At 41.4% G+C, this 25,655-nt stretch overlaps 1 protein-coding gene across 2 annotated transcripts; it reads right to left on the bottom strand.

Moving 5' to 3' along the window:
* Positions 1-249: 249 nt before the first annotated feature.
* On the bottom strand, positions 250-25,512 carry Brd8 (bromodomain containing 8). Of its 2 annotated transcripts, XM_055625530.1 has the most exons (22): positions 25,425-25,512; positions 24,512-24,608; positions 16,342-16,411; positions 15,032-15,081; positions 14,719-14,841; positions 13,456-13,536; positions 13,277-13,341; positions 11,390-11,526; positions 10,440-10,658; positions 9,870-10,014; positions 8,431-8,640; positions 7,787-8,067; positions 6,867-7,319; positions 6,519-6,612; positions 6,272-6,318; positions 5,294-5,508; positions 4,806-4,898; positions 4,570-4,638; positions 4,018-4,195; positions 3,128-3,232; positions 2,642-2,686; positions 250-658 (listed from the first exon to the last, which is right to left on the bottom strand). In XM_055625530.1, the coding sequence occupies exons 1-22, from the start codon at positions 25,441-25,443 to the stop codon at positions 599-601; spliced, it is 2,856 nt and encodes a 951-aa protein (XP_055481505.1). In that variant the 5' UTR covers positions 25,444-25,512; the 3' UTR covers positions 250-598. The 2 variants fall into 2 exon arrangements, with proteins under 2 accessions (XP_055481505.1, XP_055481506.1); XM_055625531.1 differs by lacking the exon at positions 10,440-10,658.
* Positions 25,513-25,655: the final 143 nt, after the last annotated feature.

Here is a 25,655-nt window from a genome sequence, read left to right as displayed (position 1 = left end):
TTTGTTACCTTTGTCCATGCTCTAATCCTTAAGGAATTATATGAACCAGAAAAGACTAGTAAAACAGTCCTTATTATACAATTAACTCTTTGAAAACACTAAATATTTGGTCTTGGTTACTCACCTCTTCTCAGTTGCAGCAGTTTGTAAGACCACTTCTCAGCTCTAACACTCTAACCCCACATATGATCAGTCACGGTAAAGAAAACACATCTCAAACACAAAGGACACATGAAAGGCCAGTTTTCCTTATGTCTGTTATATACACACACTTCACAGGTTTATTTTTTTTAAAAAATCTGTACATTTCACAAGACAGTACAAATTAGCTACAATCTGCTCGCTACACATTAGGCATTGACACAGCCCATGATCTCTGCCCTACAACGGGCTTCTGTGCTACTCCAACTCTCTGAAAAGAAATTTTCTTTTCTCAAGTTATGCCATTTGGCCTGGGGACTTCCTCTTCTGTACTCTCACTTCTGGACTCATATTGCTTCTCAGCCTTTTGACTAAGATCAAGTGTGGAACTGAGCCCACAAGCCCAAGCTATAACATCTTGTTTATTTCTATTTCAGGTCCAGCTCAAAGAAGGTATTCACTTCTTCATCTTCATATCTGCTTCAATTGCACAGCGGCGTCCCCTGGTTCCCCCATCCTAGACATCAAAGAAAGGAAGTTGAGTTGGTTACATACTAAGAGACAAAGTACAATAGGAATTCTGGGAATTTGCTTTCTTGGGGGAAAACAATCTGCAGAGAATACTAAAGGGAAGAGGTGGAAGGAATTTTCTGTTTCCCCACAGAGTAGCTAAAGAACACCGCGTTTTGTTTTGGTTTTGGTGAGGGAACTGTAAGATGTATTTTCTTCATGGCCCTTAAACTTCACCTGGGGTCCTACAGAGTGACTACCAGTCACCACCCCCCCCAGGCTCAAATTATATGTAAAGAAACAGGTAGGGAAAATGAAAGGTGGGAGAGGCAGAAAGGGCAGTAGATAATGAGGTTCTTGGCTAACATACCTGTCCAGTTGTTGGTCCCTATAAGAAAGGCCTTTCCTGCAGACTGACCCTGGCACTAGTTCCCTAGCACCTCCTGACAGTTGTTTTCCATGAGATCAGGACAATCAGGCTTCTTTCCATCTGCTGCTCTCTCCCTGCAGCCCAGCTCCTTCCTCTTGTGCAAAACTTTGCTGTCTTCAATAGATAAAAGATCTTATTAACCAGCCTTGCAACAGCCAGCCACTCGAATGAGGGTCCAGGGTCACTGTTGCAGGCCAATAGAAAAGAATAGCGGTCACAGTGTTCTGTTTATGGCACAGGCCTACAGGAAACATGAACTAGTCAACACTTCTGCTGGGCTGGACCACTTTGCATTTCTAATATGCAAGGATTAAAAAATTTTTAGAACATAAGTTGCCAATAGTTAACAGTAAAAACAGAAATAACACCTTGCAATTGTGTAACATTTTAATAATTTTTTTCAAGTTAGTTTCATAATTTATTTTTATCCTCACAACATCCCTGTGAGGTAGGCTAGACAGTATCTCCATCTTTTTCTTTTCTTCTTTTTAATTTTGACTTCTTTATTTTCATTATATATTCATATATATGCTTTGCCTACATGTGTATACGTGCACAAGTGTGCAGAGCCTGCGAAGGCCAGAAAGGGCTTTGGATCCCTTGAAACTGGAATTACAGGCAATTGCGAGTGGTTGGTGGAAGTCCAACCCAGATGCTCCCAAGAGCAGCAAGTGTCCTTAACTCAGCAAGTCACCTCTCTAGCGCTCTCTCCTGCTTTCTTCTGAGACAGGATCTTACTCTGAACACTAGGCCACTTGATTCTGTGGGCAATCCTCCTGCCCCTCAACTCATTATTTCTATCATATAGGTGAGAAAAATAAGGCCCTCAAGGTTATCCAATGATCTTAAAACCACGTAGTGTTTCAGTATGTTCTTTATCTTACTTCATTGCTCTACCATGAACAAAGTCAGCATTTAATTCATGGAACAAAAGAATAAAAGCCTTTAGGCTAGATCAATTATGTTAACTATAATTCCACCAGCTATTAATCTATCCAGTGGTCACTGCTACTGAGATATTTTTAAAGACTTGCTATTATTGGGTGTGATGGATGTGTAGAAGCGCACATGCCATGGCGTACATGTGGAGTTCAGAGGACAATTCTAGAATCAGTACTCTCCTTCCACCTTCAGCGGGGGTCTGGGGAGCAAACTCAGGCCAACAACCTCCCAAGGCAAGTGCCTTTTACCCACTGAGTCATCTCACTTGCCTCTGCTTCTCTGAGCTATCTTCCACTTGTAAGTAAAGAATTGGTAAAAGGTGGAAGCAAGAATTATGAGGAGCAGGTGCATCCTAAGTTTTTTACCCCAAGAATACTTCATATTTCAGTCCAGTTATTTTATAAATGGTCCCTTCCCAGCCCCCACATACACATACTCCCACACTCACACATGCAAAGAGACCAGAATGCAGAAGGAAAGAGTTTCCTATTCAAAGAATAAAAAGAATTTCAAGACATTGCCACAGTCTGCATGCTGGATTTCCCTCTGCCACCCAGGCCCAGTAGGAGCTGAGAATCTTTCTGGCAACATCATCCCTTGCAGCCATTCAATACTTACAAAGAGAGAGAGAAGGAAGGCAGGAGAGCCCATGGGGACACTGTCCTGTTAGAGGACAAACAAATACTGATCAGGTTCCACAGAAACTCTCAGCCACAAGCACCCCAAACCTCAGGACAGAGACAAAAGCACCACACACACAAAACAAAGACAAAATCTTAAAACTCAAGAACAGGAAGAAGAAAGAGATCCCACAGCCACATGGCCGTATGACTCTATAATAGGAGCTAACAGTCATCAACCACTGTGGGCTAATTCGTCCCCCACCCTGAAGCACTCTCTCAGAGGATTAATAATAATTCACTCACTCAGCTCAAACTTTCTCCCATATAACTGGGCTCTTCAGTCACAGCAGAGTTCAACAGTTATAGAGAAGCAAGCTCCCAACCTAACATCAATGTGCATACAGTGGCTTGCAGAAGGTTAGAACTATCAGAGTAGCTTAAGGTTCTCTGGGTGTTTTGAACTTAATTTTGGTCTGCTCACCTTCTCTGAAGCATCTTGTTTTCGGGTAGAGTCTCTCCCCCGGAGACTTTTAGCACTGATTCCAGACTCAGATGTTTGCATAATCAACTGCGTGGCCAAGAATTGCTGTAGGGAGAAAAAAAAAACGGGAGACCATAAAGATCCAATCCAGTAGGAAATTAATATACTTCAGATTTTGTGAATAAAATTTATATAATACTCTTCAATACTTTTTGGCTTACTAAAAAGCTTAATTTTAGCTATTCCTAAAGAATTTAGAAGTGAAAAGTAGCTTTTAAATAAAATAAGGCAAACAGTTTTCAGCAATTAAAGTCACTTGGGAAACTTAACAAAGATACAGTATTCCTTGAAGATCAACATCACAAAGGGTGTGTGGTGATACAAGGTTAAAGTACACTACTTGTGATAAATAGGCATTACAAACTCTTGGTTGAGTACATGTGCCAGAATATTTTATGTAACTAACAAATAACATTAACCCTTTAAAAACTGACTTAAAACTTCAAGGGGGGCTAAGAATATAGTTTAGATGGAACAGTGCTTTGGTAGCACACATGAAGCCCTATGCCCGATTCCTAACATGAATAAACTGGGTGTGGTGGGGGCATGATGTAGTTCAGTAACAGTATTTGTGCAGCCTGTGTGAATTTAGATTCTTAGAAACAAGAGCAGAACATCAGCAGCAACAACAAAAACCTTCAAAAGCTGAATTCACTTGCCCAAGATAGAATTTGTATCATTAATTCTTCCATCAAACTCATCAAATCTATACAACTCTAGTAAGAAAAAAAATTACCTGTGTTCCTGATGCCTATTACAAGTGAAAGTCATCAATATAAATTCTTCATTTCATTTCATCCCTACTGAAACAAAAATGAGCCAAAATGTACCTGGATCTGTTCCAAGACATCTCTCTGCATCTCTACTGCCATGTGATAAACATCATGGTCTGAGCTATTGTACATAACAGCATTCTGAAACATCAGCATGATGTCACGCTGAAACTCAGCTGTGCTGCGGATCAGTCCATTTTCAATGTTTTTCTTAATAGTTGACAAATCCATAGGCCTAAAAAATAAAGCCAATCTGCATAACAGGCATCAAGAAAAGTAACGAAAGCTTAATTCTTTTAATAAACGATAATATAACCACTGCAATAGTAAAGAGTTAATCCCAGCCTTTAACAAGCTCAGCACTCAGGAGGCAGAAGCAGGGATTACTCACAATCTGAGTTTGAGGCTGGCTTGGTATATAGAGTTCCAGGCCAACCAGGTCTACACATAGTGAAACCCTGTCTGGAAACAAGAACCTGACACCCCCCAACACACACAAAAATCAAAACAAAACACCTTTGCTTTAAATTTACTACCTAAGGCAAAAAAAAAAAAAAAAAAAAAAATTACTGAAGTCTACACACATTTGTAAGTTGGACCACGGCTTACCTCTGTACAATACTATGGTAGCCAGGAGCTATGTCATCTGTAACAGGCTGCAGGAACACATTGGCATACCTGTCCAAAAATAATAGGTTTATTACGGATTTATTTTCTAGAACCAAAAGACGAGAATTTATTCTGTGTAGCAGAAAGCACTAAGGAGCAACACCAACCGACACGCAATCCCACGGTTTACTCAAGGAGTCTAAGCCAGCAACGGGGAGCTGGTAATGCCTGCTCACCTATGATTCGCCGCAGCCCTCCATACAAGCATGATGGCTTTCTTCCATATTTTCTGAGCCTGAATTGCTTCTTGATCTTCACTGCACACAGAGCTGAAACAGACAGAGGAGTGCTACTAAGCATAAAGGGAAAAAAAAAAAGTCACGTTTCTCAACTATTTGTTTCAAGCCAAGAATGGAAAAATAACAAGTAAAGACTACAAATGTGGCTCTATGGTAGAATGCTTGCCTAGCATTCAAAAGACTCTCGGTTCAAATGCCTGAAAACATTCTTGTCCCGAATTAGCATAAGCACACACATGCACATATCAAGTGGGGTGTGTGTGGCAGGCACAGTTGTGCACACCTGTAATCTGTAATCCCAGTAGTATAAGCAAGATGCCCAGGAGTTCAAGATCACCCTCAGTTACATAGTCTGAGTTGAACCCCAGCCTGGCGTACATGAGACCCTGTCTAAAGATGAAGAAGAAGGCATCATAAATACTCACAACTGTGAAGAGGCAGGGCTGCTTGGGATGGAGTCTGCCAGTGTGTGTGACTGCAGTGTGGCGTTATGTATACTAAAGCCATCATCACTTTCGCTCACAGGGGGTTCATTATCCATCTCAGACAAATAGCCTTCTCCTTGATCCTCTTCCTTAGGCTCCTCTAGGCTAGCAACTTCACTGACTCCATCTTCTTCCTCCTCCTCACCTGGAGCATCCTTAGACACAGTGTGCATTAGTCAACAAAGGAAAGCAAAGCTACCTAGTAAGGCATTATTAAGTAAGATCTGTTTTTGGTTAGATCAGCTCTAGAAATGGCCTCACACTGATTTTTTTGGCTGAGCCCTCTATTGCTTATACTACCCTCTACTTAACTGACTGATTAAGGTAAAGTAATTTAGAACCTGGATAAAGAATAAAACCCAGGATCTTTTTAAAAGAAAGAAAGAAAAAAAAAAAAAAGCTACTTACTTAAGACTAAGCTAAGAGGTATTCCTTCTTTCCCCTTGCTCTTGAGAGGTACTCTGACCCTGGATATAAAGTTATCAAAAATAGTTTCATTTTATGTCTTTTTCTGATGGAGAAAGCTCACCTCACATTACTTTAATCTCTGTTACTACTATTTTAGTAATTCTAAAATAAAACCAGATAATTCTCTTTCAATAGTCTAAATTGTAACCAGACCTCCATATGGTCTTCCTGGCCCTTTTATTCACTCCAAGTTATTCTGGATGTATCAAAATGTCTTTGTGTGTTATATACAGAAAGACTACATGGTCTTTACAGCTCTCACAGGGGAAGCACATATTGCTACAGTACTCCCACTACGCCAGAATGTCCACTACAGTTTTTCTCATCCAATTCCTTACCAGTTTTTACCAGAAAATAAAGATATGAATTTGCTAAAATTCATTTAAAAAGGTAGTACTGTGGGGAAAATCTAATCATATGGCAAGAAGAATAAAGAAAAGTCTGAAATACCTTTATCTGGCTTCCAAAAATAGCCCCTGATTCTTCTTTCAATGAGTCTGCAGGGAGAGGTCAGGGTCCATAGGAAGGGGAAAGCTAAGGTGCAAAATCTTCAGGTAGTCTTTCTCTCCTCTGCAGCTCTCCTTTCTTCTCATGCTGTCCTGTCCTACCTCCTTTACTTGCCCACAACCCACAATCCCTGAGAAGCCAAAGGAGAGATTTCAAGTCAGAAACTTCAAACTTCCTGCGCTTTATTTACCTGATATTTCAAACTTGTGCTGAGTCTCTGCCTCTAAAGGATCTTCAATAGGATTTGAGCCATGTGATGGTGACAACATGCTTTCAGGGGATGCCTGAAGACCAAAAAAGAATAAATTCCTTAGTTACTACTAAGTTGTTATAGCTCCCACAATCTGTTCTCCAATGACAATGAGACCATAGAAGAAATTCCAAGGCCTACTCATCTCACATTTTAATGCTCGACATAAAAGGATAGGGTGCGCATACCACTAATGGCAGCCTGTGGCTTTGGGTATGTGCCTAAGCTCGTACTTCTTGCCTAAGTCAAGCCCTCCTCCTCTCTTCCCAGCCCAATCACATTAAATACCTCTGACTTCACAGTTGAAAGTGGCATCTCATCGCCTTTCCCACTGGAACCATCTGTCTCACCAATCTCTCCAGTTGTAGAACTTCTAGGTTCTTCATCTAAGTCTTGACTCCTGAGTTCTGGTGGTTCCATACTTGAGACTGGACCAACTCCAGCTACCATCTCAGCTCCTGTCAGGCCTTGCTCTTGCTCTGTAGGTTCCACCTTAATCTCAACACCTGACTCCCTGATGTCAACCAGTTCATGGATCCCTTTGTTTTCTGTTTCCTCAAAGTCCAGCCTCTCTTGTTTGACTGTCATTTCTGGTGCTGGAAGAGGTGCTGGCTTGTCCCGTTCTTGCTGGATAGGGTGCTCCCAAGGGCCAGGCAGGGACTGAGGATCATCATTTTCTTCACAGAAGGACAATGCTGCTTCTACAGCTGCCACATCTAGCACTTCAGGGTGATCATCTACCTGTCCCACAATGTACAAACCGTTGAGAACACAAAAAAATCCCAAGTTCTTCAGTTTAACAGTACACATTTAGATGCTGAAGCCACAACTGCTTGCTATCCTTACCAACTAGTAGAAGCAACCAGTGGATAGAAAGTTGTGCTATACAAACAAGTTCAGAGGGAAGGAAGGGAAGACAAGTAGTGTGTAAGACTACAAAGATAAAAAGGGGCAAAAACAGAATTAAATAATTCATTTTTTTTGAGACAGGATTTCTCTATGAAGCCTTTGCTGTCCTGGACTCGCTTTGTAGACCAGGCTGGCCTCAACTCAGAGATCTGACTGCCTCTGCTTCCCCTGGTGCTGGAATTACAGGCAAGTGACACTGAGGCCAGCTGCATTAAATAATTCTTATTAAGAAAATAAAAGAGAGAAAGAAGAGTGTAGTCTATGTAGTACCCAGGAAACTTCAGGATTTCACTAGTTACCTTGTCCTCAATGATGGCAATGATGTCTCCAACTGTTTCAAAATCCAACTCTTCACCTGTGTAAGACACAGCAATATCCATCTTCTCAGCCAGATCTAAATCTTCCTTCCCATCTATGCTTGGAGCCTTTGATCCACCAGGAGCCTCTGCAACCCCTGACCGGAAACATTCTTCTTTGATAGAATTAATGATCATAGAGATTTCACTGCTGTCCATAGAAACGGTCACAGTGTGTGGCTCCCCGACAGCTTCCAGGGGAAGACAGGGGTCAGGCTGACTCACTGATTAGCAGAAAGAAAAGGCACTCAGAAGCTTATCCATTATTAAGTGCCCACCCACAGATCACACCAGAGCTGCAGACACTTACGGTCAGACACACCTAAGGTCCAAAACTTACTTCTGCCCATGTTTACTTCTCCCTCGTTTTGTTTACAAAGTAAAGTAAAAATACAGTCTCAAGCGTGCTTATGCTTCTGCACTTCACCTTCTCCACCCAACTCACCAATACCCACCCATCTCTACCCTTGTTTTTCTAAGGATAAAGATGGCCCACATCTATGGAGATGGGAGATAACAGTCTTGGTCACCTTTCTCTAACTAAAGTTTGGTCCTGTGGCTGCTCAGGGCGTGGGTCAGGGACGCACCTGGAGCTACACTTTCAGGAGTGGAGACAGCTGGAGCAGAGGATGGTGTTGGCAGCGCAGGCATCATGACAATGGTAGCCTGGGACACAGACTCTACAGGGGGTGGCACAAGTTTAACTGGAGGCTCACTGGCAACAGTAGTGAAGGAAGGAAGAGGAGTGGTGAACTGTGTAGGACCAGCTTCTAAAAGCCGGGAAAGAGTGGGAGCACCTAACAGACAAAGAGGGACACAAAATGAGGAAAGAGAGCACATGAACTAGAAGCAACAGCTACTCTAGGACTCAATCAAGAATCTTTTTCATAGTTTCAAAGAATGAAAGTAACTCCTGCTGAATAAGCTCATCACCTACATCCCTGCTTTCTTTAACCTCACCTAAGATATTTCTTCAAGTTAGAAATGAACCCAAATGCCAGATTATCCACTTCATCTATTAAAAATGGGTGGCCATTTTCTCTGAGGAAAAATAAGCAGTCATAACAATAAAATAAAAGGGCTGGCATGACAGGTAAGAGACTAAGGAAGGAGGGGAGTTTAATAGCTACAAAATAAAATCCTGGATAGCCTGAGCTCCATATCAAGACCCTGTCTTAAAAAACAAATGAATGAATGAATGAATGAATGAATGATTGAGAAGGAAAAAAAACCGCCAGTTCTTCTGAGATTCAGCACACTGCACACTACCCAAACCCAACATAAATAAATAAAATAAATGGAAAGGAAAAACCCTGCCACTTCTGCTGAGATTCAGCACACTGCACGCTACCCAAGCTCAACATTCATCAAATAACAATCTAATATTTATATTGTATTACTATTTTTGCTTCACATCTTCTATATCATTTTTAACACATCCTGTAAAGTATATATGCCATTATTAGTAGAATAGGAAACTAAGTCTCAATAGAAAAGATATCTCTCCAAGGTCACAAAACCACTAAATATGGAAGAGCTGAGGTTCAAAGAAGGTCTCTAGCTCCAAATCTCTTCCCCCTATTTTCTAATCTCTAGGATCTTTAGCATCTTTCCCATAATTTTGCAAGCACTAATATATCGCCAACATTAATAAAATAGGAACAATCAATAGTTATTTAAACAATGTCACAAGATCCACACTATGGAAGACATGAGATTCAAGCCCAGATCTTGGGTTCTAAATGTCTTTCCCCATTTTACAATCTCACAGATCTCTGGAATCTTGTCACATTTGGCAGAGAAACAGCTTCACTATTAACTTTATTGCTTCTTTTATCATCACCTATACTGTGGTCAATTAGAGCTATCAATATTTTACATACAGAATGGATAAACAATTTCAAACACTATTGTTGTTTAATAGAAAAACTATCCCCAAAGTAGAGTTTAAACACTGTAATTGGGCCTTAAATCCAGGATGACTATTTTCTCTCTAAAGACATGAAAAGCATAAATGGTAACTTACCCGAGGCAGCGGGGGAGGCCGCAACTGCACTGGTTGTTGGCTGGATCTCCCCACCGTGTATCATGGGAAGAACCCCGCCTACCTCCAGAAGAACACCTGTGCTGTTCAGATGGCCAGAAGCCACAGACATTTCACTCTCATTTACCTAGCAGGGAAGAACAGAGGTGAAGGCTATACTCAAGCTCTTTTACTACCACATCCCAAAAAAAGGCTCCAGTGCTGAACCAAAGTTCTTGAACTAAAACTTAGCATCCACAGAAAATAATTTAAGATAGAAGGGAAAGTCTAAACTATAATGGTCAGAACTTTAGTGACAAGAGTTTTCTAGGGGAAGAAAACCACAATAATTATCCTTCAGATACCTTAGGATCCAAGGACCAACCTAATGCATTTTTTTTTTAAAGTTAACCTTTAACTAGGAGATCTTTTCCTGTTTTTTTTTTTTGTTTGTTTTTTTTTTTTTTTGTTTTTGTTGTTGTTGTTTCCCCCAGGTCATATTTTAGGGCCCAGGCATTCCCTTCCAAGTACTAAATCACCACAGCTCTCAAACACCCAAAGAAGTCTCCATACCAGTCTGGGGCTAGTAGGCAGGAGGCTGCCCTTCTTCAAGAGCTCTGACAGCAGAGGGGAAGGGGGTGGAGTTGCTTTCTGTCCAAGCATCTTTTTCTGGGGTGAATCATCTGTTACTGGGGTCATGGGGGCTTCTAAGGGTGCAGAGCCTGGAGGAAGGGTGTCAGGAATCCCAGGAAACGAGGTGACTGGGGTACTCGGCAAAGTCCCAGGGGTTACCTAAGAGACAACAGAGAACCTTTATCTGACTTCTCAAACTATGAAAGGTTCCCTACTAATCTGGATGGGTTAGTGTGTCTATTATTTTATTAGTTCTGAATGGAAACAACCAGAATCTGTCTATACTTCTTTCCCATAGTATTTCTCTTCCACTAACTCTAACCCACAACCCAATCATTCCATCCAACCTGCTATTTCTTTCTTCTTCTTCTTATTATTTATTTATTTATTTATTTATTTATTTATTTATTTATTTATTTATTTATTTATTTAACAAGACAGGGTTTCTCTGTATAACAGAGCCCTGGCTGTCCTCGACTTGATTTGTAGACCAGCCTAGTCTTGAACTCACAGTGATCTACCTGTCTCTGCCTCCCAAGTGAGGAGAGTAAAAGCATGTGCTACACGCCCAGCTCAACCTGTTATTTTCAAACTCCTTAAACATTATTACTATATTTATAATTAGATGATCTCTTTCTTCAGCAGAAATTTTATTCGACTAAACACATTTATAAATAATTTACAGTCTTTTACCTATCTCTCAAAAAGTCAGAATCCTAAGTGCTTTTAGGTGCAGCCTTATCTTACAGGGGAGTGCATAACCTACTCAGTCTTTAGCATCAGACCAAGAAAAGTTGTTTCTAGGCAAAAAGTGGTTTCCCTATTATTCAGTTCTCTGCTGGCATATTGTCCCTTTGCATATCAATGTCAAAAAATGCAAACATACTTACCCCAGAGGTAGCTTCTTCCATACTGGTTGGGGTCAAGTCTCCAAGTGGATAATCACCTCCAGGGGAGGCAGAGTCTATAGGAGAGCGGACCATCACAGTTGGTAACCTTCGAGGAGGTGTTTTTACTGCTTGCCGAGCTACAACATAAGCAAACAGACCAAATCATCAGGACTGAAGAAGTGAAACCAGCCACCATCATACCCTAAAGCAGCGATTAGAAGTTTTATTACTTTTTTTTAGCTTTATTTTTCAAACCAAGGGCAATTTTCACACTAAATAGATTAACTACTTAACTATTTCAAAGGTCCTTGTTGTAGTGAATGGTTTACATACTTCTCAGTACCTTCTTCAGCGACTTAAGATTCCGCTTTTAAAAAAGACGACCTCACTGGTTCACACCATGTAGTCTGTCTTGCACTTGCTAACTCAAGCTTCTCCCTCATCTCATTCCCAAGGCTGGTGAAGAGGAGTTCTCGATCCTGCATCCTTCCTGGATTACAAGTGTGCACCACTGCATCCGGCTTTCCCTTTTCATTTTCATTTTGGAGACCAAGTCTCACAATGTAACCCTAGCTGGCCTGGAAGCCGCCAGATAAGCTGGACTGGCAGAGAGCTGCCGGCCTCAGACATCTAAATGGTTATCACTACATCCAGCTCCATATTTCTTTCCTTTTGATTGGCCTCTGAGTTCTAAAAATTAATTAAGGCCAGTGAGATGGCTCAGTGGGTAAAGGTTCGCGCTACCAAGACTAAGTCTGAGTTCAGTCTTGGAGACCCACTGGGTAGGAGAGAATCGACTACTACAACCTGTTCTCTGGTTTATAAAACACAATACAGCACTCATCTGTGCCCCTACCTCTACACAAGCAAATGGAAAAAAATAAAATTTTAGCCAGGTATGGTGCACAACTTTAAGCCCAGCACTTGGGAGGCAGACACAGGTGGCTCTCTATGAGTTCGAGACCAGCCTGGTCTACAAAGTGAGTTTTCTATGTAGTCAGGGCTACATAGAGAAACCCTATCTAGGAATAAAAAATAAAAAAAATAAGATAAAAAACCGATTACACTGTGTTCCATATACCGGGCTCAAGTGTGTAGTCCCACAAGTAAAGTGGAGACCTAGAGAGGATGAAGAGACCCCATTCTCTACACATTCCTTCTTGGACATAAAGGAGGGTTTATTCTGGTAGGAAAGAAATTAACAGGAATCTTTTCTTTCTGGTTGTTTGTTGTGCTAGAACTTAAGCCTCATGCATGCTAGGCAAGGGCTTACTACTGAACTCTATTTTTAACGAGGGGCCTGATTTTAATGAGACTTCTGTGCACATACGAACAATAGATCTGTGTCTTTCTTCTGTTTACTGCCAGTTTGCTCCAGAGATTTAAAAACACTCAAACTTTATAGGAGGAAAAGTTTTAATTGCCCTTCAATTTGGCAGATCAGTCAGGAGCCTAAGACATTTTGCTTGATCCACAGTCTACAACTGGGAGATCATGGAACATGACAAAACTAGTGAATGGTAAACACAAAGGCTGAAAGAACCCTGATAGGTGTAGCTTTCTGATACTTTTGAAAGTCTACAAGCATACTGGAATTCCTTTTGATAAAAGCCTGTTTATTTAATGCCACTTGGAAGTCTAACTTTAGGGGAATGTACAAGATCCTCAGTTCAATCCCTAGCACAGAAAACAAAAAGAATACTGTTCTGGGGGGAGGAGAGGAAGGAGAGAGACATGACAAATTCTGCAGGTAAATGTAAACAACAGACTGTGTTATAAACATCAACACACAGTGCAGGTCACACACTTATCTCAGTACACACTCAACTGCTGTCAGCATGCAGGACTACACAGTCAAGGGTCAACAGAGCACCAGACTCAGCTTACCCTGGTATGCAGCATCTGTAGCCTTCCTTTTTACTTCAGCCTCTTCCTCCTCCAACTTCTTTTTCCTAAAGAAGAAATTGAAGTATGTTAGCCAGCTGTCACTCTTCTTCACAATTCACCCTAACCCTCATAAAAAAACATTTTTTGCCAAACTGGCACAGAGCACAAACAGAACTTACATTGCAATGTCATTGCAAAGCTCATCCAGTCTGCTGTCCATATGTCCAGCTTGAATTAGTTCTGCATCTCTTTTCAGCCGCCTATGGAAACAAAAAGAGACAAAGAGTGGTTCTCTTCATGATTCTTAGTTTGTAAGTTTTGTTGTTTTTCTTTTGAGACAGGGTCTTCCTCTGTAGCCCAGGCTGGGCTCAACGATATAGAAAATTTCCTGTTTTGGTCTCCCAAGTGCTGGGAGTACAGGCATGAACTACTATACTCATTTTTTTGTTTTGTTTTCTAGTGTGTCTCTGTGTGTACAAGTACAGGTGAACACGTTCCACAGCACGGGTCAAAGGACAACTGTTGGGGGTTGGTTCTCTCCTACCCTGATTCAAATGGGGCCCCTTTCTTTCATTTTTGCCACTGAGTTGCCTAATGGACACCTACTGTAAACTACCACATCCCAAGCTTTTACGTGAGTTCAGGGGATCAAACTCAGTTTTCAGGTTTGTACAATTAAGTGCCTTTATCCACTGAGCAATCTCCATGACGCACTGCTTTCTGAGCAAAAACCTTGCTCAGACATATATGCTGCCAAAACACCAATGTACATAAAATAAAAATACATTTTTTAAAAATTTTAAATAATTTGTTTTTATTTTATGTACACTGGTGTTTGACTGCATGTATGTCTATGTGAGGGTGTCTGATCCCCTGGAACTGGAGTTACAGAACTGTGAGCTGCCAGGGAGTGCTGGGAATTGAAGCCGGGTCCTCTGGAAGAGTTGTCAGTGCTCTTAACCACTGAGCCATGTCTCCAGGCCCAGCAATTTATTTTTAAGAAGCTAAGCTTCTTTTTTTTTTTTTCTTATTAATTTGTTTATTTATTGATTGATTGATTTTTCAAGACAGGTTTCTCTGTGTAGCCTTGGCTGTCCTGGACTCACTCTGTAGACCAGGCTGGCCTCAAACTCAGAGATCTGCCTGCCTCTGCCTTCTCGAGTGCTGGGATGAAAGGTGTGCACCACTGTGCCTAGCTGTAACTACATTCCTTAATCATTAAAAAAAAAAAACTTTTATGAGGTTGGTTCTGTGCACACCTTTAATCACAGTGCTTGAAGGTAGAGGATGATGGATCTCTGGTTTAGTGTACAGAGTTCAGGTAGCCAGGACTATACAGTGAGACTCTGTCACAAACAAACAACACTAACTAAATTCTTGTGTGTACCAGAAGTCAGCCTTTATGTGTTTCCAAACCACCCCCCAAATCATCTGATAACTACCTGTATCTCTCCTGAGTTTCCTTTATCACTTTCTTTAGTTCCTCAACTCTCTCAGCAGTCAGTTTCCGAACAATAACATCTTCAACAGTTTCTACCACTTCTCCTTTTTCACCCCGTTTCCGTCTGTGGAAAATCAAACAACAATAAATCCAAATTTAAGTTAAGAGGACATTTGTTTCCACTTGTATTCTTTGACCCTTTTCTACCATTTAATCACAAATAACATCTGCTACACTTTTCTCACCCCAAAAAATATATATTTCCCCAGTGGACACTTCCCAACTAAACAGTGTGTAGCTGGGTTTATACTCACTTTGGAGTCTCGGTAGTCTCTAAGAGCTCAGAATACTGAGAAGCACAGTGCTACAAAAAATTTCAAAAAGAGAGAAAAGAAAATGTGAGAAGCAAGCTTGGAAAGAAACAAGCTTTCAATATTTCAACAACAGAGAAAGACTTGGTGAAGAAGGCTATTTGAGATTGTGTGGTTTAGATGGTCATGGTGGAAGGCAGAGACAAGGGATCTGTGAGTTCAAGGTTAGCCTGGTCTACATGTTGAGTTCTGGGACTGCTAGGGATGCATAGTGAAACCCTGTCTCAAAAGAGAGAGGCTCACTGTCTTTTTGGGGCTGCTAAGATAGTTCAGTGGGTAGAAAGTGTTTGCTGTAGACACAACAACCTGAGCTTAATCCCCAGAACCCCACAATGAGAACTCAATCCTGAAAGCTGTCCTCTGGCCTCCATGCATGTACACACAAAACTACTACTCAATTTACCGGCAGTTATAAGCCACTGAATGCGGTGCTGGGAACCAAACCTGAATTCTCTTCAAGCACATTAGGTGCTTTTAATCACTAAACCTTCTTATTTTTTAATGTGAACAGACACAACCCACATGTTCACATGCATGCCTAACTGTATGTACATGTGTGTGCACGTGCATGTGGACACGAAGACTGACTCTGGGAGTCTTTACCCCGAGGCAGGGTCTCTCAAAAAGCTGGAGCTTGTTGTTTCAACTCATCTGGATAGGCAGCTTGGCCTAAGGATCACTTATTGCCCCTGCATTCAAATAGTGTAGAAACTGCTGGGCTCCCATGCCTTCTTGGCATGTTAAGTGGGTTTAAGGATCCAGACTCCAGTCTCTGTGCTTCTACACGTCAATACTTTAACCCCTACAGTACCCCCAAGCCATAATTTCCACTGGTTTTCTTTTTCTTTCTTTCTTTCCTTTTTTTTTTTTTGAGACAGGATTTCTCTGTGTAGCCTTGGCTGTCCTGGACTTGCTTTGTAGGAACTCACAGAGATCCGCCTGCCTCTGCCTCCCTGAGTGCTGGGATTACAAGAGTGTTGTCTCCTTCTGGTTTTCTTGAGGCAGGGTCTTGTTGTTTAGCCCTGGCTGGCTTGAAACTCCCAGTGTAAACCAGGCTGGTCTCACATGTTGATATACCCCTGGCTATCTCCCAACTGCCTGAATTACAGGTGTGCTCCACTACAACCAGGCTCTAGCACTGCAAGTTATTCTCCCCTTCATGATACAGAAAACCTTGTAAGCAACAAGGCAGAGCCTGGTAAAGAATCAATTTCACATTCCAGTGGATATAAAAGATCTGAATGGTAACTTACTTTTTGAGAGAACCAGTCTGGAGGCCGGCCAGGTTCTGCAAAAGGCTTGATTGCTCTGCTAACTGATACCCTACAAAATGAGAAAAGCCTTACTATATATCAAACAGGAAAAATATAAGTGGCAAAGGTATGCTGAGTTCAAAGATATCACATAAAGAACTGTCACTGAGAAGTGTTCTAGAATACCTTTCCTTTATCTCACCCATGCACATTAGGGAAGTGCTCCACCAGTTACACCTCTAGTTCTGGGATACCTGACAACGGAAAATGACACAACTGACTACGGAAAAAGCAATTCAGGGGCTAGTGAACTAGCCCTGTGTGTAAAGCCACTTGCTGCCAAACTTGATGACCTTAACTCTATCCCCAAAATCTATAGGGCAAAAGTATCAACTTCTACAGTTAGTTCTCTGACCCCACACCATGCACAGTGGCTTGTGTATAAGTATATACACATACATGCACAAGAAATAAAAATGCAAAAAAATATTTAAATGCTAGAAACAATATTTAAATGAATCCAGGGCCTATGCAGGCAAATACTATATAACCAAGCTATCACCCCAATCTGGATTTGTAAAATTAGCTCTTTGGCCATTCTCCCTTGAGAAATCATTCCCATACTTGGTATATCTTACTTTTATGACTGCTTTTTGAGAAGCCTACACCCCTGATATCATGTTTCCTTCTGAGCCCATTTCTCTCTTCATCCTCGTTATAAAACTGTATTTAAATACCTTTATTTTACCTTTTTAAAAGTATATCTTTTGATGGGCATAGGAGAAGAAGAGGGAGGGAGGGAGGATGGGATTGGGAGAGGATGAGAGGGGGCTACAGCTGGGATACAAAGTAAATAAACTGTAATTAATATAAAAAATAAAAATTAAAAAAGTATATCTTTTAAAAGATTTATTTATTTATTTTATGAGTGTTCTATCTGCATGCACACCTGCGCACCAGAAGAGGGCATTAGATCCCAGTATAGATGGTTGTGAGCTACCATGTGGGTGCTGGGAATTTGAACTCAGGACCTCTGGAGGAACAGACAGTGCTCTAACCCGCTAAGCCATCCCTCCAGCCCCTAAATACCTTTATTAACACTATTTTCTTAAAAAAAATATTCATTCATTCATTCATTCATTCATTCATTCATTCATTTATTTATTTATTATATAGTATATTCTGCCTGCATGTATGCCTACAGGCTAGAAGAGGGCACCAGATCTCATTATAGATTGAACCACACCATGTGGTTGCTGGGAATTGAACGCAGGACCTCTGGAAGAGCAGCCAGTGCTCTTAACCTCTGAGCCATCTCTCCAGCCCCAAACACTTAATTTTAAAGCTCAGTGGGATTACACCTGTAATCCCAGCACTCTCAGAGGCAGAGGCAGGTGGATTTCTATGAGTATGAGACTAGCCTGGTGTACAAAGTGAGTCCAGAACAACCAAGGGCAACACAGAGAAACTGTCTCAGAAAAAGTAAAAAAACAAACAAACAAACAAACAAAACCTAAACACACACACACAAAACCAAAACAACAACAAGAACAAAAAAACCCACTTCATTCCCTTTTTTCTTTTTAAAAGACAGGGCTTCTCTGTGAAACATCCCTGGGTGTCCTGGAATTCCTTTTGTAGACCAGGCTGGCCTCAAACTCAAAAAGAGCCAGTTGTCTCAGAATACTGAGTGCTAGGATTAAAAGCATATACCACCAAGCCCTGCCATTTCAATTTTATTAAGTATTTTTTACTGTATAAAACATATGCTTATGATTCTAACAAACAGGAGGGTGAGATAAAAGACTATCAGAAGTTTGAGGCTAGCCTGAGCTACATGAGTATCCCAACACCCAGAACTAAATAACAAGACCCTATCATCATCATCATCATAACTCCCCCAAACCTGACCCCCAAAAAGCAGCCGGGCATTGGGTCTACATGGCCAGCCAGGCATGCAGAGCTACAAAGTCAAAATACCCGTGTCAAAATAAACCAAACCAATCTACCAAGAGCATGTCTAACAATCAGGCTCTTTAAATATGTTAAACCTCTTCATTACCTCGCTGGCAGAGGAAAAACTAAACATTAGACCATATCTGTAATCAAAACATAAAAAAAGGCAAGGTCATAGCCACTTAATTAAAAGACCGGAGTCAATCTACGTACAACTTTCTGTAATTTTCTGTAATTAAAATATTATCTAGATGTGTATGTTAGTGCATACATATAATCTCAACAATCAACAGATAAAATCTTGTTTCCCCAAATTTTATGACTGAAATGAGATACTGTTAAATATTACAGAACAACAAAATACTAGAACAATTAAACTACAGTGATACCTTCTTTTTCAATTGTTAAATATAAACTACATTTTGGAAAGGGGAAGACTAGATTTTATTTATTTGTTTATTTATTTTAGTTTTTTTCAAGACAGAATTTCTCTGTGTAGCCCTGGTTGTCCTGGATTCGCTTTGCAGATCAGGCTGACCTAGAACTTGCAGAGATCCACCTGCCTTTGCCTCCCAAGTGCTGGGATTATAGGCATGCAACACCGTTTCTAAATGATTTGATTGTTCTTAAAGCAGAAATATCTCTAGAAAGTTGTTTGAAAAATATAAGTTGTTTAGGCATAGAGATATATGCCTACAATCCCAGCACTTTGGATGCAGAGGCAGGAAGATCACCTCAAGGTCAGTCCAGTTTACAAAGCAAGTTCCAGGCCAGTCAGAGCAAAACAGTGGGACCCCGTCTCAAACATATATTTACACGAAGACAAAAGTTGCAGAAAAAAAAATGTGACTGCTGCTGATAATTTTATAAACTCACGTAAATGATTAAAATCTGTAGGGTTTTGTTTAGTTTTGTCTGCGCCTTGAACTGATCTAGAGCTTAGGGCTCCTGCCTCTCCCTCTTACTCCAGGAAACACATGCACAGCCAGTCCCGTTCATCGAGAAGCTTAAGTACCTCAGGCAAGCACTCACCAGCTGAACATCACACCTTTGGCCTATGTTTGCTTTTTGCTTTCTTTTTTTTTTCCTTTCTTTCTTTCTTCCCTCCCTTCCTCCCTTCCTTCTCTCTCTCTCTCTCTTTTGCTTTTTTTGAGACAAGGTTTTCTCTGTGCAGCCTTGGAGGTCCTGGAACTCACCCTGTAGATCAAGAGGCTGGCCTTGAACTCAGAGATCTGCCTGCCTCTGCCTCCTGAGTGCTGGCATCAAAGGCATTTTGTTTTCTTAAGGAAAGGTCTCATGTAGTTTAGGCTACCCTAGATCCTGCTCCTCTTGTCTTCTCCTTTCCAGTGGGATTATAGGTGGCACCACACCAGCTCTAGATTTTTTCATTATATGAGCTGGTATGGTAGGAGGATAGAGTTTAAGGGGATCCTTGATTCTTACCACATTCTGGGTAACCAATAAGACTTCCAGGCCAGATGGGACCAACAATGCACTCAAGAAAGCCTAGACCACATATCCAGACCCTGTCCTTAAAACAAACAAACAACACATTGCAAAAGGAAACTATTTGATTATAAGGCTTAAGAAAATTTCCTGGGTATGCTGGTACATGCTTATAATCCTAGCAACTTGGAAGGCTGAGGCAGGCTAGTACCTTTAAGTTTCAAGGATATTTTGTGTGATTTTGGTCCTGCCTTTAAAACAAATAATACCAGACAGGGTAGTACATGCCTGATTCTAACCCTTGGGAAGGAGTCACGCTCAGCCTAGTCTACACAGTGAGTTCCAGCCAGGACTGCAGAGGCAGACTGTTTCAAGAACAAAAATGGTTTAGAGAGATGACTCAGCGGTTAAGACCATACAATGCTCTTGCATAGGACCTGAGTTCAGTTCCCAGCACCTGCATGAGGTGGCTTGTAGTAGCACATAACTCCAGCTCCAGAGGGATCCAATACCTCTGACCCCAGGAGCACCAGCATGTCCACCCACATGTCCCCAGCATGTCCCCTCCACACACACATGCACAGTTTAAAATAATAAAAACGCTCTTAGGAAAAAAGAAAGACAAAAGAAAAAAATTAGGGCCAGCAAGACAGCTCACCAGGTAAGGTGAGAAAGCTTCCCAACCTGAGTTTGATCCCAAGAACCCAGAGAAAAACTGACTCCACAAAGATGTCCTCTGACCTCCATACCCAGGCCATGGCACGAATCCCACCCTCCTATACGCCCCTAACAAAACTATATGTAAAATAAATAGATAGTACAAGGCTAAAGAGTTGTCTCAGTGGTGAAGAGAACTTGTTGCTTTTGCAGATAATCTAGGTCTAATTCCCAGCACACACAGTGTCTCACAACTACCTGTAAAACACCAATTCCTAAAGATCCAATGACTTCTTTTGACCTCCAAAGGCCAGGCAAGCACATGGTGTACGTACACACACATACACACACACACTTAGGCAAAACCAATACACACAAAATAATGATAATAAAATTATTTTTTAGGGGCTGGAGAGATGACTCGGCGGTTAAGAGCACTGGCTGCTCTTCCAGAGGCCCTGAGTCCAATCCCCAGCAACCACATGGTGGCTCACAGCCATCTATAATGGAATTGGATTCCCTCTTCTGTTGTGCATGAAAACAGAGCACTCATATGCATAAGATAAATAAGAAAATCTAAAAAGATAATCTTTTAATAATAAAAGCCAACAAACAAACAAACAAACAAAAAAGGCCAGATAGGTAATTTCCTAGCTGATTCTCAAGCTAAGCAATACAAGAAACTAAACTGGTTATCAGTTAGAATTAAAAACTTTTTGGCTGGGCCTGATGGCTCACACCTTTAATCCCAGCATGTGGGAGGCTGAAGCAAACAGATCTCTGTAAATTCAAGGACTGCCTGGTCTATATCATGAGTTCCGCACAGCCAGAGCAATGTAGAGAGACCCTATTTTGAAAATAAAGTTTCAAAACTTTTGTTTGTAAACAATAACAATCAAAAAAGTATAAAGACCTGCTGGAGAGATAAGTCAGTGGTTAAGATCACAGGCTGCTCTTCCAGAGGACCTGGTTCAATTATCAGTACTGATATACAAAACTACCTGTAACTCCAGTTCTAGGGAACTCACACCCTCTTCTAGCCTACACATAGGTTATGTACACGCAGACAAAACTCATATACATAAAAAGTAAAATAAGTGTAGCTGGGCATGGTGGTGCATGCCTGTAATCCCAGCACTCTGGGAGGCAGAGGCAGGCGGATCTCTGTGAGTTTGAGGCCAGCCTAGTGTACAAAGAGAAACCCTGTCTTGGGGGAGGAAAAAAAAAGTAAAATAAGTGATTGAAAGATTGTTTATTTTTTAAAAAAAAAGTATAAATATAATATATAAAATAGGAGAAATAGTTGCAAATTAAAGGATTAGCATCAGAATGCACAAAGAATTATAATGCAATTAAGGAAAGAAATTCAACCAAACACAAATGAACAACAACAACAAAAAAAACCTGAGCATAAATTTCTCCACAGATATACAATGCCTACGTAGCCACACGAAAAGATATTCATTACCATACATGGTTCATCAGAAAACGCATATCAAAACAATAATAAGATGCTGGATGGTGGTAGCACAAACCTTTAATCTCATTACTCCAGGGCAGAGGCAGGTGGATATCTATGAGCTCAAAGCCAGCCTGGTCTATAGTGAGTTTAAGGACAGCAGGCTAAACAGAGAAACCCTGTAGAGAAAAACAAAAACAAACTGAAAATAATAAGCAACTAGATGTGATGGCTCACATTTGTAATTCCAGGTGAGGAGAATGAAAAGGGGAATCACTGAGCTCTAGGCCAGCCTGGACTAGATATATACACCCTGTCTTAAAAATCAAAACCAAAGTACAGTGAGTTGGCTCAGCTGGTAAAGATAAGTGACATTTGTTACCAAGCCTAATGATCTGAGTTTGATCCCCAGAACCCACAATGTGGAAAGAATCAAATCCCGCAAGTTGTCCTCTGACCTCCATCCATGCACGCAAACATACAAATAACTGTAAAAAAAAAAATCTGTAATGAGATGATTTATTAGCATGGCTACTATAAAAGTAAAGAAATATAGTGAAGCAAATAAAGAAACTGGAGTGGATGAGGATATAGTTCAGTTGACAAGAGTACCTGCCTTGCATGAATGAAACCTTGGTTCTGATCTGTACTACAAAAACTGGGCCTCACGGTACATGCCTGAAATCCTGGTATTCAGAAGGTAGAGGCAGGATCAGGAGTTTAAGGTCATCCTGGGCTACAGAGTTTGAATGTAGCTTAGCTAAGAGAAAAAATAAAAAAAGGGATTGAGCCAGTTGTACTGGCTCATACCTTTAACCTCAGTGTTCAGGAGGCAGAGGCAGGAAAAGATTTCTGAGTTTCAGGCCCACCTAGTCTTTCTATATAGTGAGTTTCAGGACAGCCACAGCTACATAGCAAGAGCCTGTCTTGAAAAACAAACAAACAAACAAACAAACAAACAAACACAAAAAAGGTCTGAACTTGCAGTTGTGGTGACACAAGCTAGTAGGATAAGCTGAAATAGCAGGCAGCCTGGGTTATACTGTTTTGCTGGGCATGATGGCACATGCCTTTAATCTAGCACTCAGAAGAAAAAAGATAGAAGGATCTTTGTGAGACTGAGGCCAGCCCAGTCTACAGAGTTTAAAAAAAAAAGTTTGATGGCTGTAATAGGATGGTAATAAGTGTTAGTAAGACGGTAGAATCTAGGAACTCATATCAGATGTTTCACAACTGCCTGTAACACTAACTCCAAGGACTCTGATGTCCTCTTCTGGCTCCCAAGGAATTCTGCATTCATGTGCCCACACCCCTACCCAACACACAGCTAAACATACATAATTTTTAAAATGCATTAAAGAAAACAGTTTGGCAGTTCCTCCAAAAAGTTAGACCTGGAGCTACCACATGACCCAGAGACTCAACTACTTGGGTGGGAACACAGGGAAACTGAGGAGTAAGTCCATAAAGACCTAAATCACATCCGCCCCAAGGGGGAAGCCCAAATGACAGGTAATAAATACATTGCTCACTGTCCATAGCTAGGGGATATCCACTCTTGGGATTTCCTCAGCCTAGGATGGACATTGTGATCATCTCTACAAACAAACGAAATAAAAACCCGTGCCTGTACTGAACATGTACAAACTTACTCCCTACCTTCCTAATGCTGTTACCCTTTAATACAACACATGTTGTAGTGACCCCCAAACATACAGATCCTCATGCCGTAGTGACCCCCAACCATAAAATTATTTTCGTTGCTACTTCATAACTGTCATTTTACTCTTATGAATTGTAATGCACATATTACCAGAGATAGAAGTTTGACAAAGTATCATGACCCACAGGTTGAGATCCCCTACCTTAAACCATTTACATGCTATTTCATTGTATTAGGTAATATACCCTGTATTAGGTAATATAATCTAAAGATAATTTGAAGTAAGTGTTGTGTACTTGCAAATATGAGGCATCTTATGGTAAGGAATTATGTTTATATCCTCAAGGATCCTGGAACAAATTCTTCAGAGATATGGAAAGGCTGACTCATACTATTATCTAGCCAAAACTAGAAAAGAAGTATTAACACAAATTACATGTGAATAAACCTTGAAAGTGTTGCTAGGTGACTAAAAAATTAGTCCCAGAAGATTACATATTATACCTATGGGAAATGTTCAAAATAGGCAAAACTATAGGGAAAAAAGTAGACTTCTCAGAAAAGAGAGGAGAGGGAAATGTAAGAGATTTATTTTAAAGATTAAATTAGATTGCAGGGATGGCTGCACAAATTTGTGAAAATAGGAGAGACTATCAAAATCCCCACTTTTAATACACTTATTTTATGGTATGCGGTTTGTATTTTGGTAAAGCTAACTACTCCATGTAGCTTAATGTAACTTAATAAAGTAATACACTGAAGTGAAAAATAGTCCTGCCCAGCTTAATGGCACACACCTTTAATTCCAATACTAAGACGACAGAGGCAGGCAATCTCTGACTTCAGGCCAGCCTGGTTTACAGTGTGAATTCTAAAATTACCAGGGTTACAAAAAAAACAAAACAAAACAAAACTCTGTCACAAACAAACAAACAAACAAACAAACTCAGTACTTCAGCTCAAGAAATCAGATAGCTTAGATGCCTTACCAGTTCTGATCTCCACTTCTCATGACAGAAGATGCTAAACACAACTTCTCTCGGATGGACCATGGCTCTGTTGGGCCAGTACTCAGCAGCTTGTGCTCTGGGAATAAAAAAGGCTTAGACACCACCACTGAGCTAGTTCTAAGCCCCCGAACAGCGAAAAGCCTGCTATAAAATAACATCGTAGGCCGAGAATGAAACATTAATCCTGGTTCTCGGGAAGCAGACACATTCAAATTTCTGTGACCGTGGGACTAGCCTGGTTTGCATGGTGAGTTCCAGGCCAGGCAGGTTCAGTCACACAGTAAAAGTCTGCATCGAAATAAGTAACTCTCAAACTTCTTCGAACAGTGTGAACCACTACCATCAATTATTATCACCAAACCTTGATCTTCACCATTCCAATGAAATACAGCCACTATTGGCCAGGACACGTGTTCTCCTTAAGAACCCAGTGTTTTCATTCCCGTTCGAACGCAAGCCCGTTTCCCAAGATTCCCAGCGGCCCCCGGCAGCAAACCGCCCACCTCCTCCTTTGCATAAAGTTGTTTACCTCCCAGCCCCGCCCCCCTAACTGTCGGGGAGAAAAACAGTCCGTCTGCGGAACCGGGGAAAGACGTCTGAAATACAGGAACCGGGTATTTGTTCTCCCCGGCTGAACAGACGCCAGCTCGGCCGGAGGAACGGCTGGCGCGCGGGCCGCCCGACACTGCTCACCCTAGACCGCGCCTAGCACACAAAGGCCTCCCGGACGGCCGCTCTCCGCTTCCCCCCGGCACCGGGGACCCCGGCGGGGTCCCGAGGACGCCGCCCTCTGACAGCCCGCTCCTGCAAACCCCTCCGTGCGTGACGGAAACGGCACGCCCGGCCTCCACGCTGCACAGGCCTTCGGCGTAAACGCAGCTCCGATACTCACTGCCTGTCCCGGTCGCCATTTTGGCTCCGACGTCTTCAACGTTTGCGAGGGACGCGGGGGACGATGGGAAACACAGGACCGGCGTCCGTTCGCGGTGCCTCCTGGGTAATGTGGGTGGGTCATTTGCCCTAGTAGAAGCGAATTCACTTTAGGGGAAAAAAAATTTATTTTTACTAATAAAGGACAAGGGATCGCAGCCGAAGCCTCAGGAAAGAAACGTCTAGATCCGGA

This window comes from Psammomys obesus, unplaced genomic scaffold (genome assembly GCF_907164565.1).
Source record: "Psammomys obesus unplaced genomic scaffold, mPsaObe1.curated_primary_1811, whole genome shotgun sequence".
NCBI lineage: Eukaryota > Metazoa > Chordata > Mammalia > Rodentia > Muridae > Psammomys > Psammomys obesus.
The sequence above is the reverse complement of the archived record's forward strand: the minus strand, read 5'-3'. Positions and strand labels throughout refer to the sequence as shown.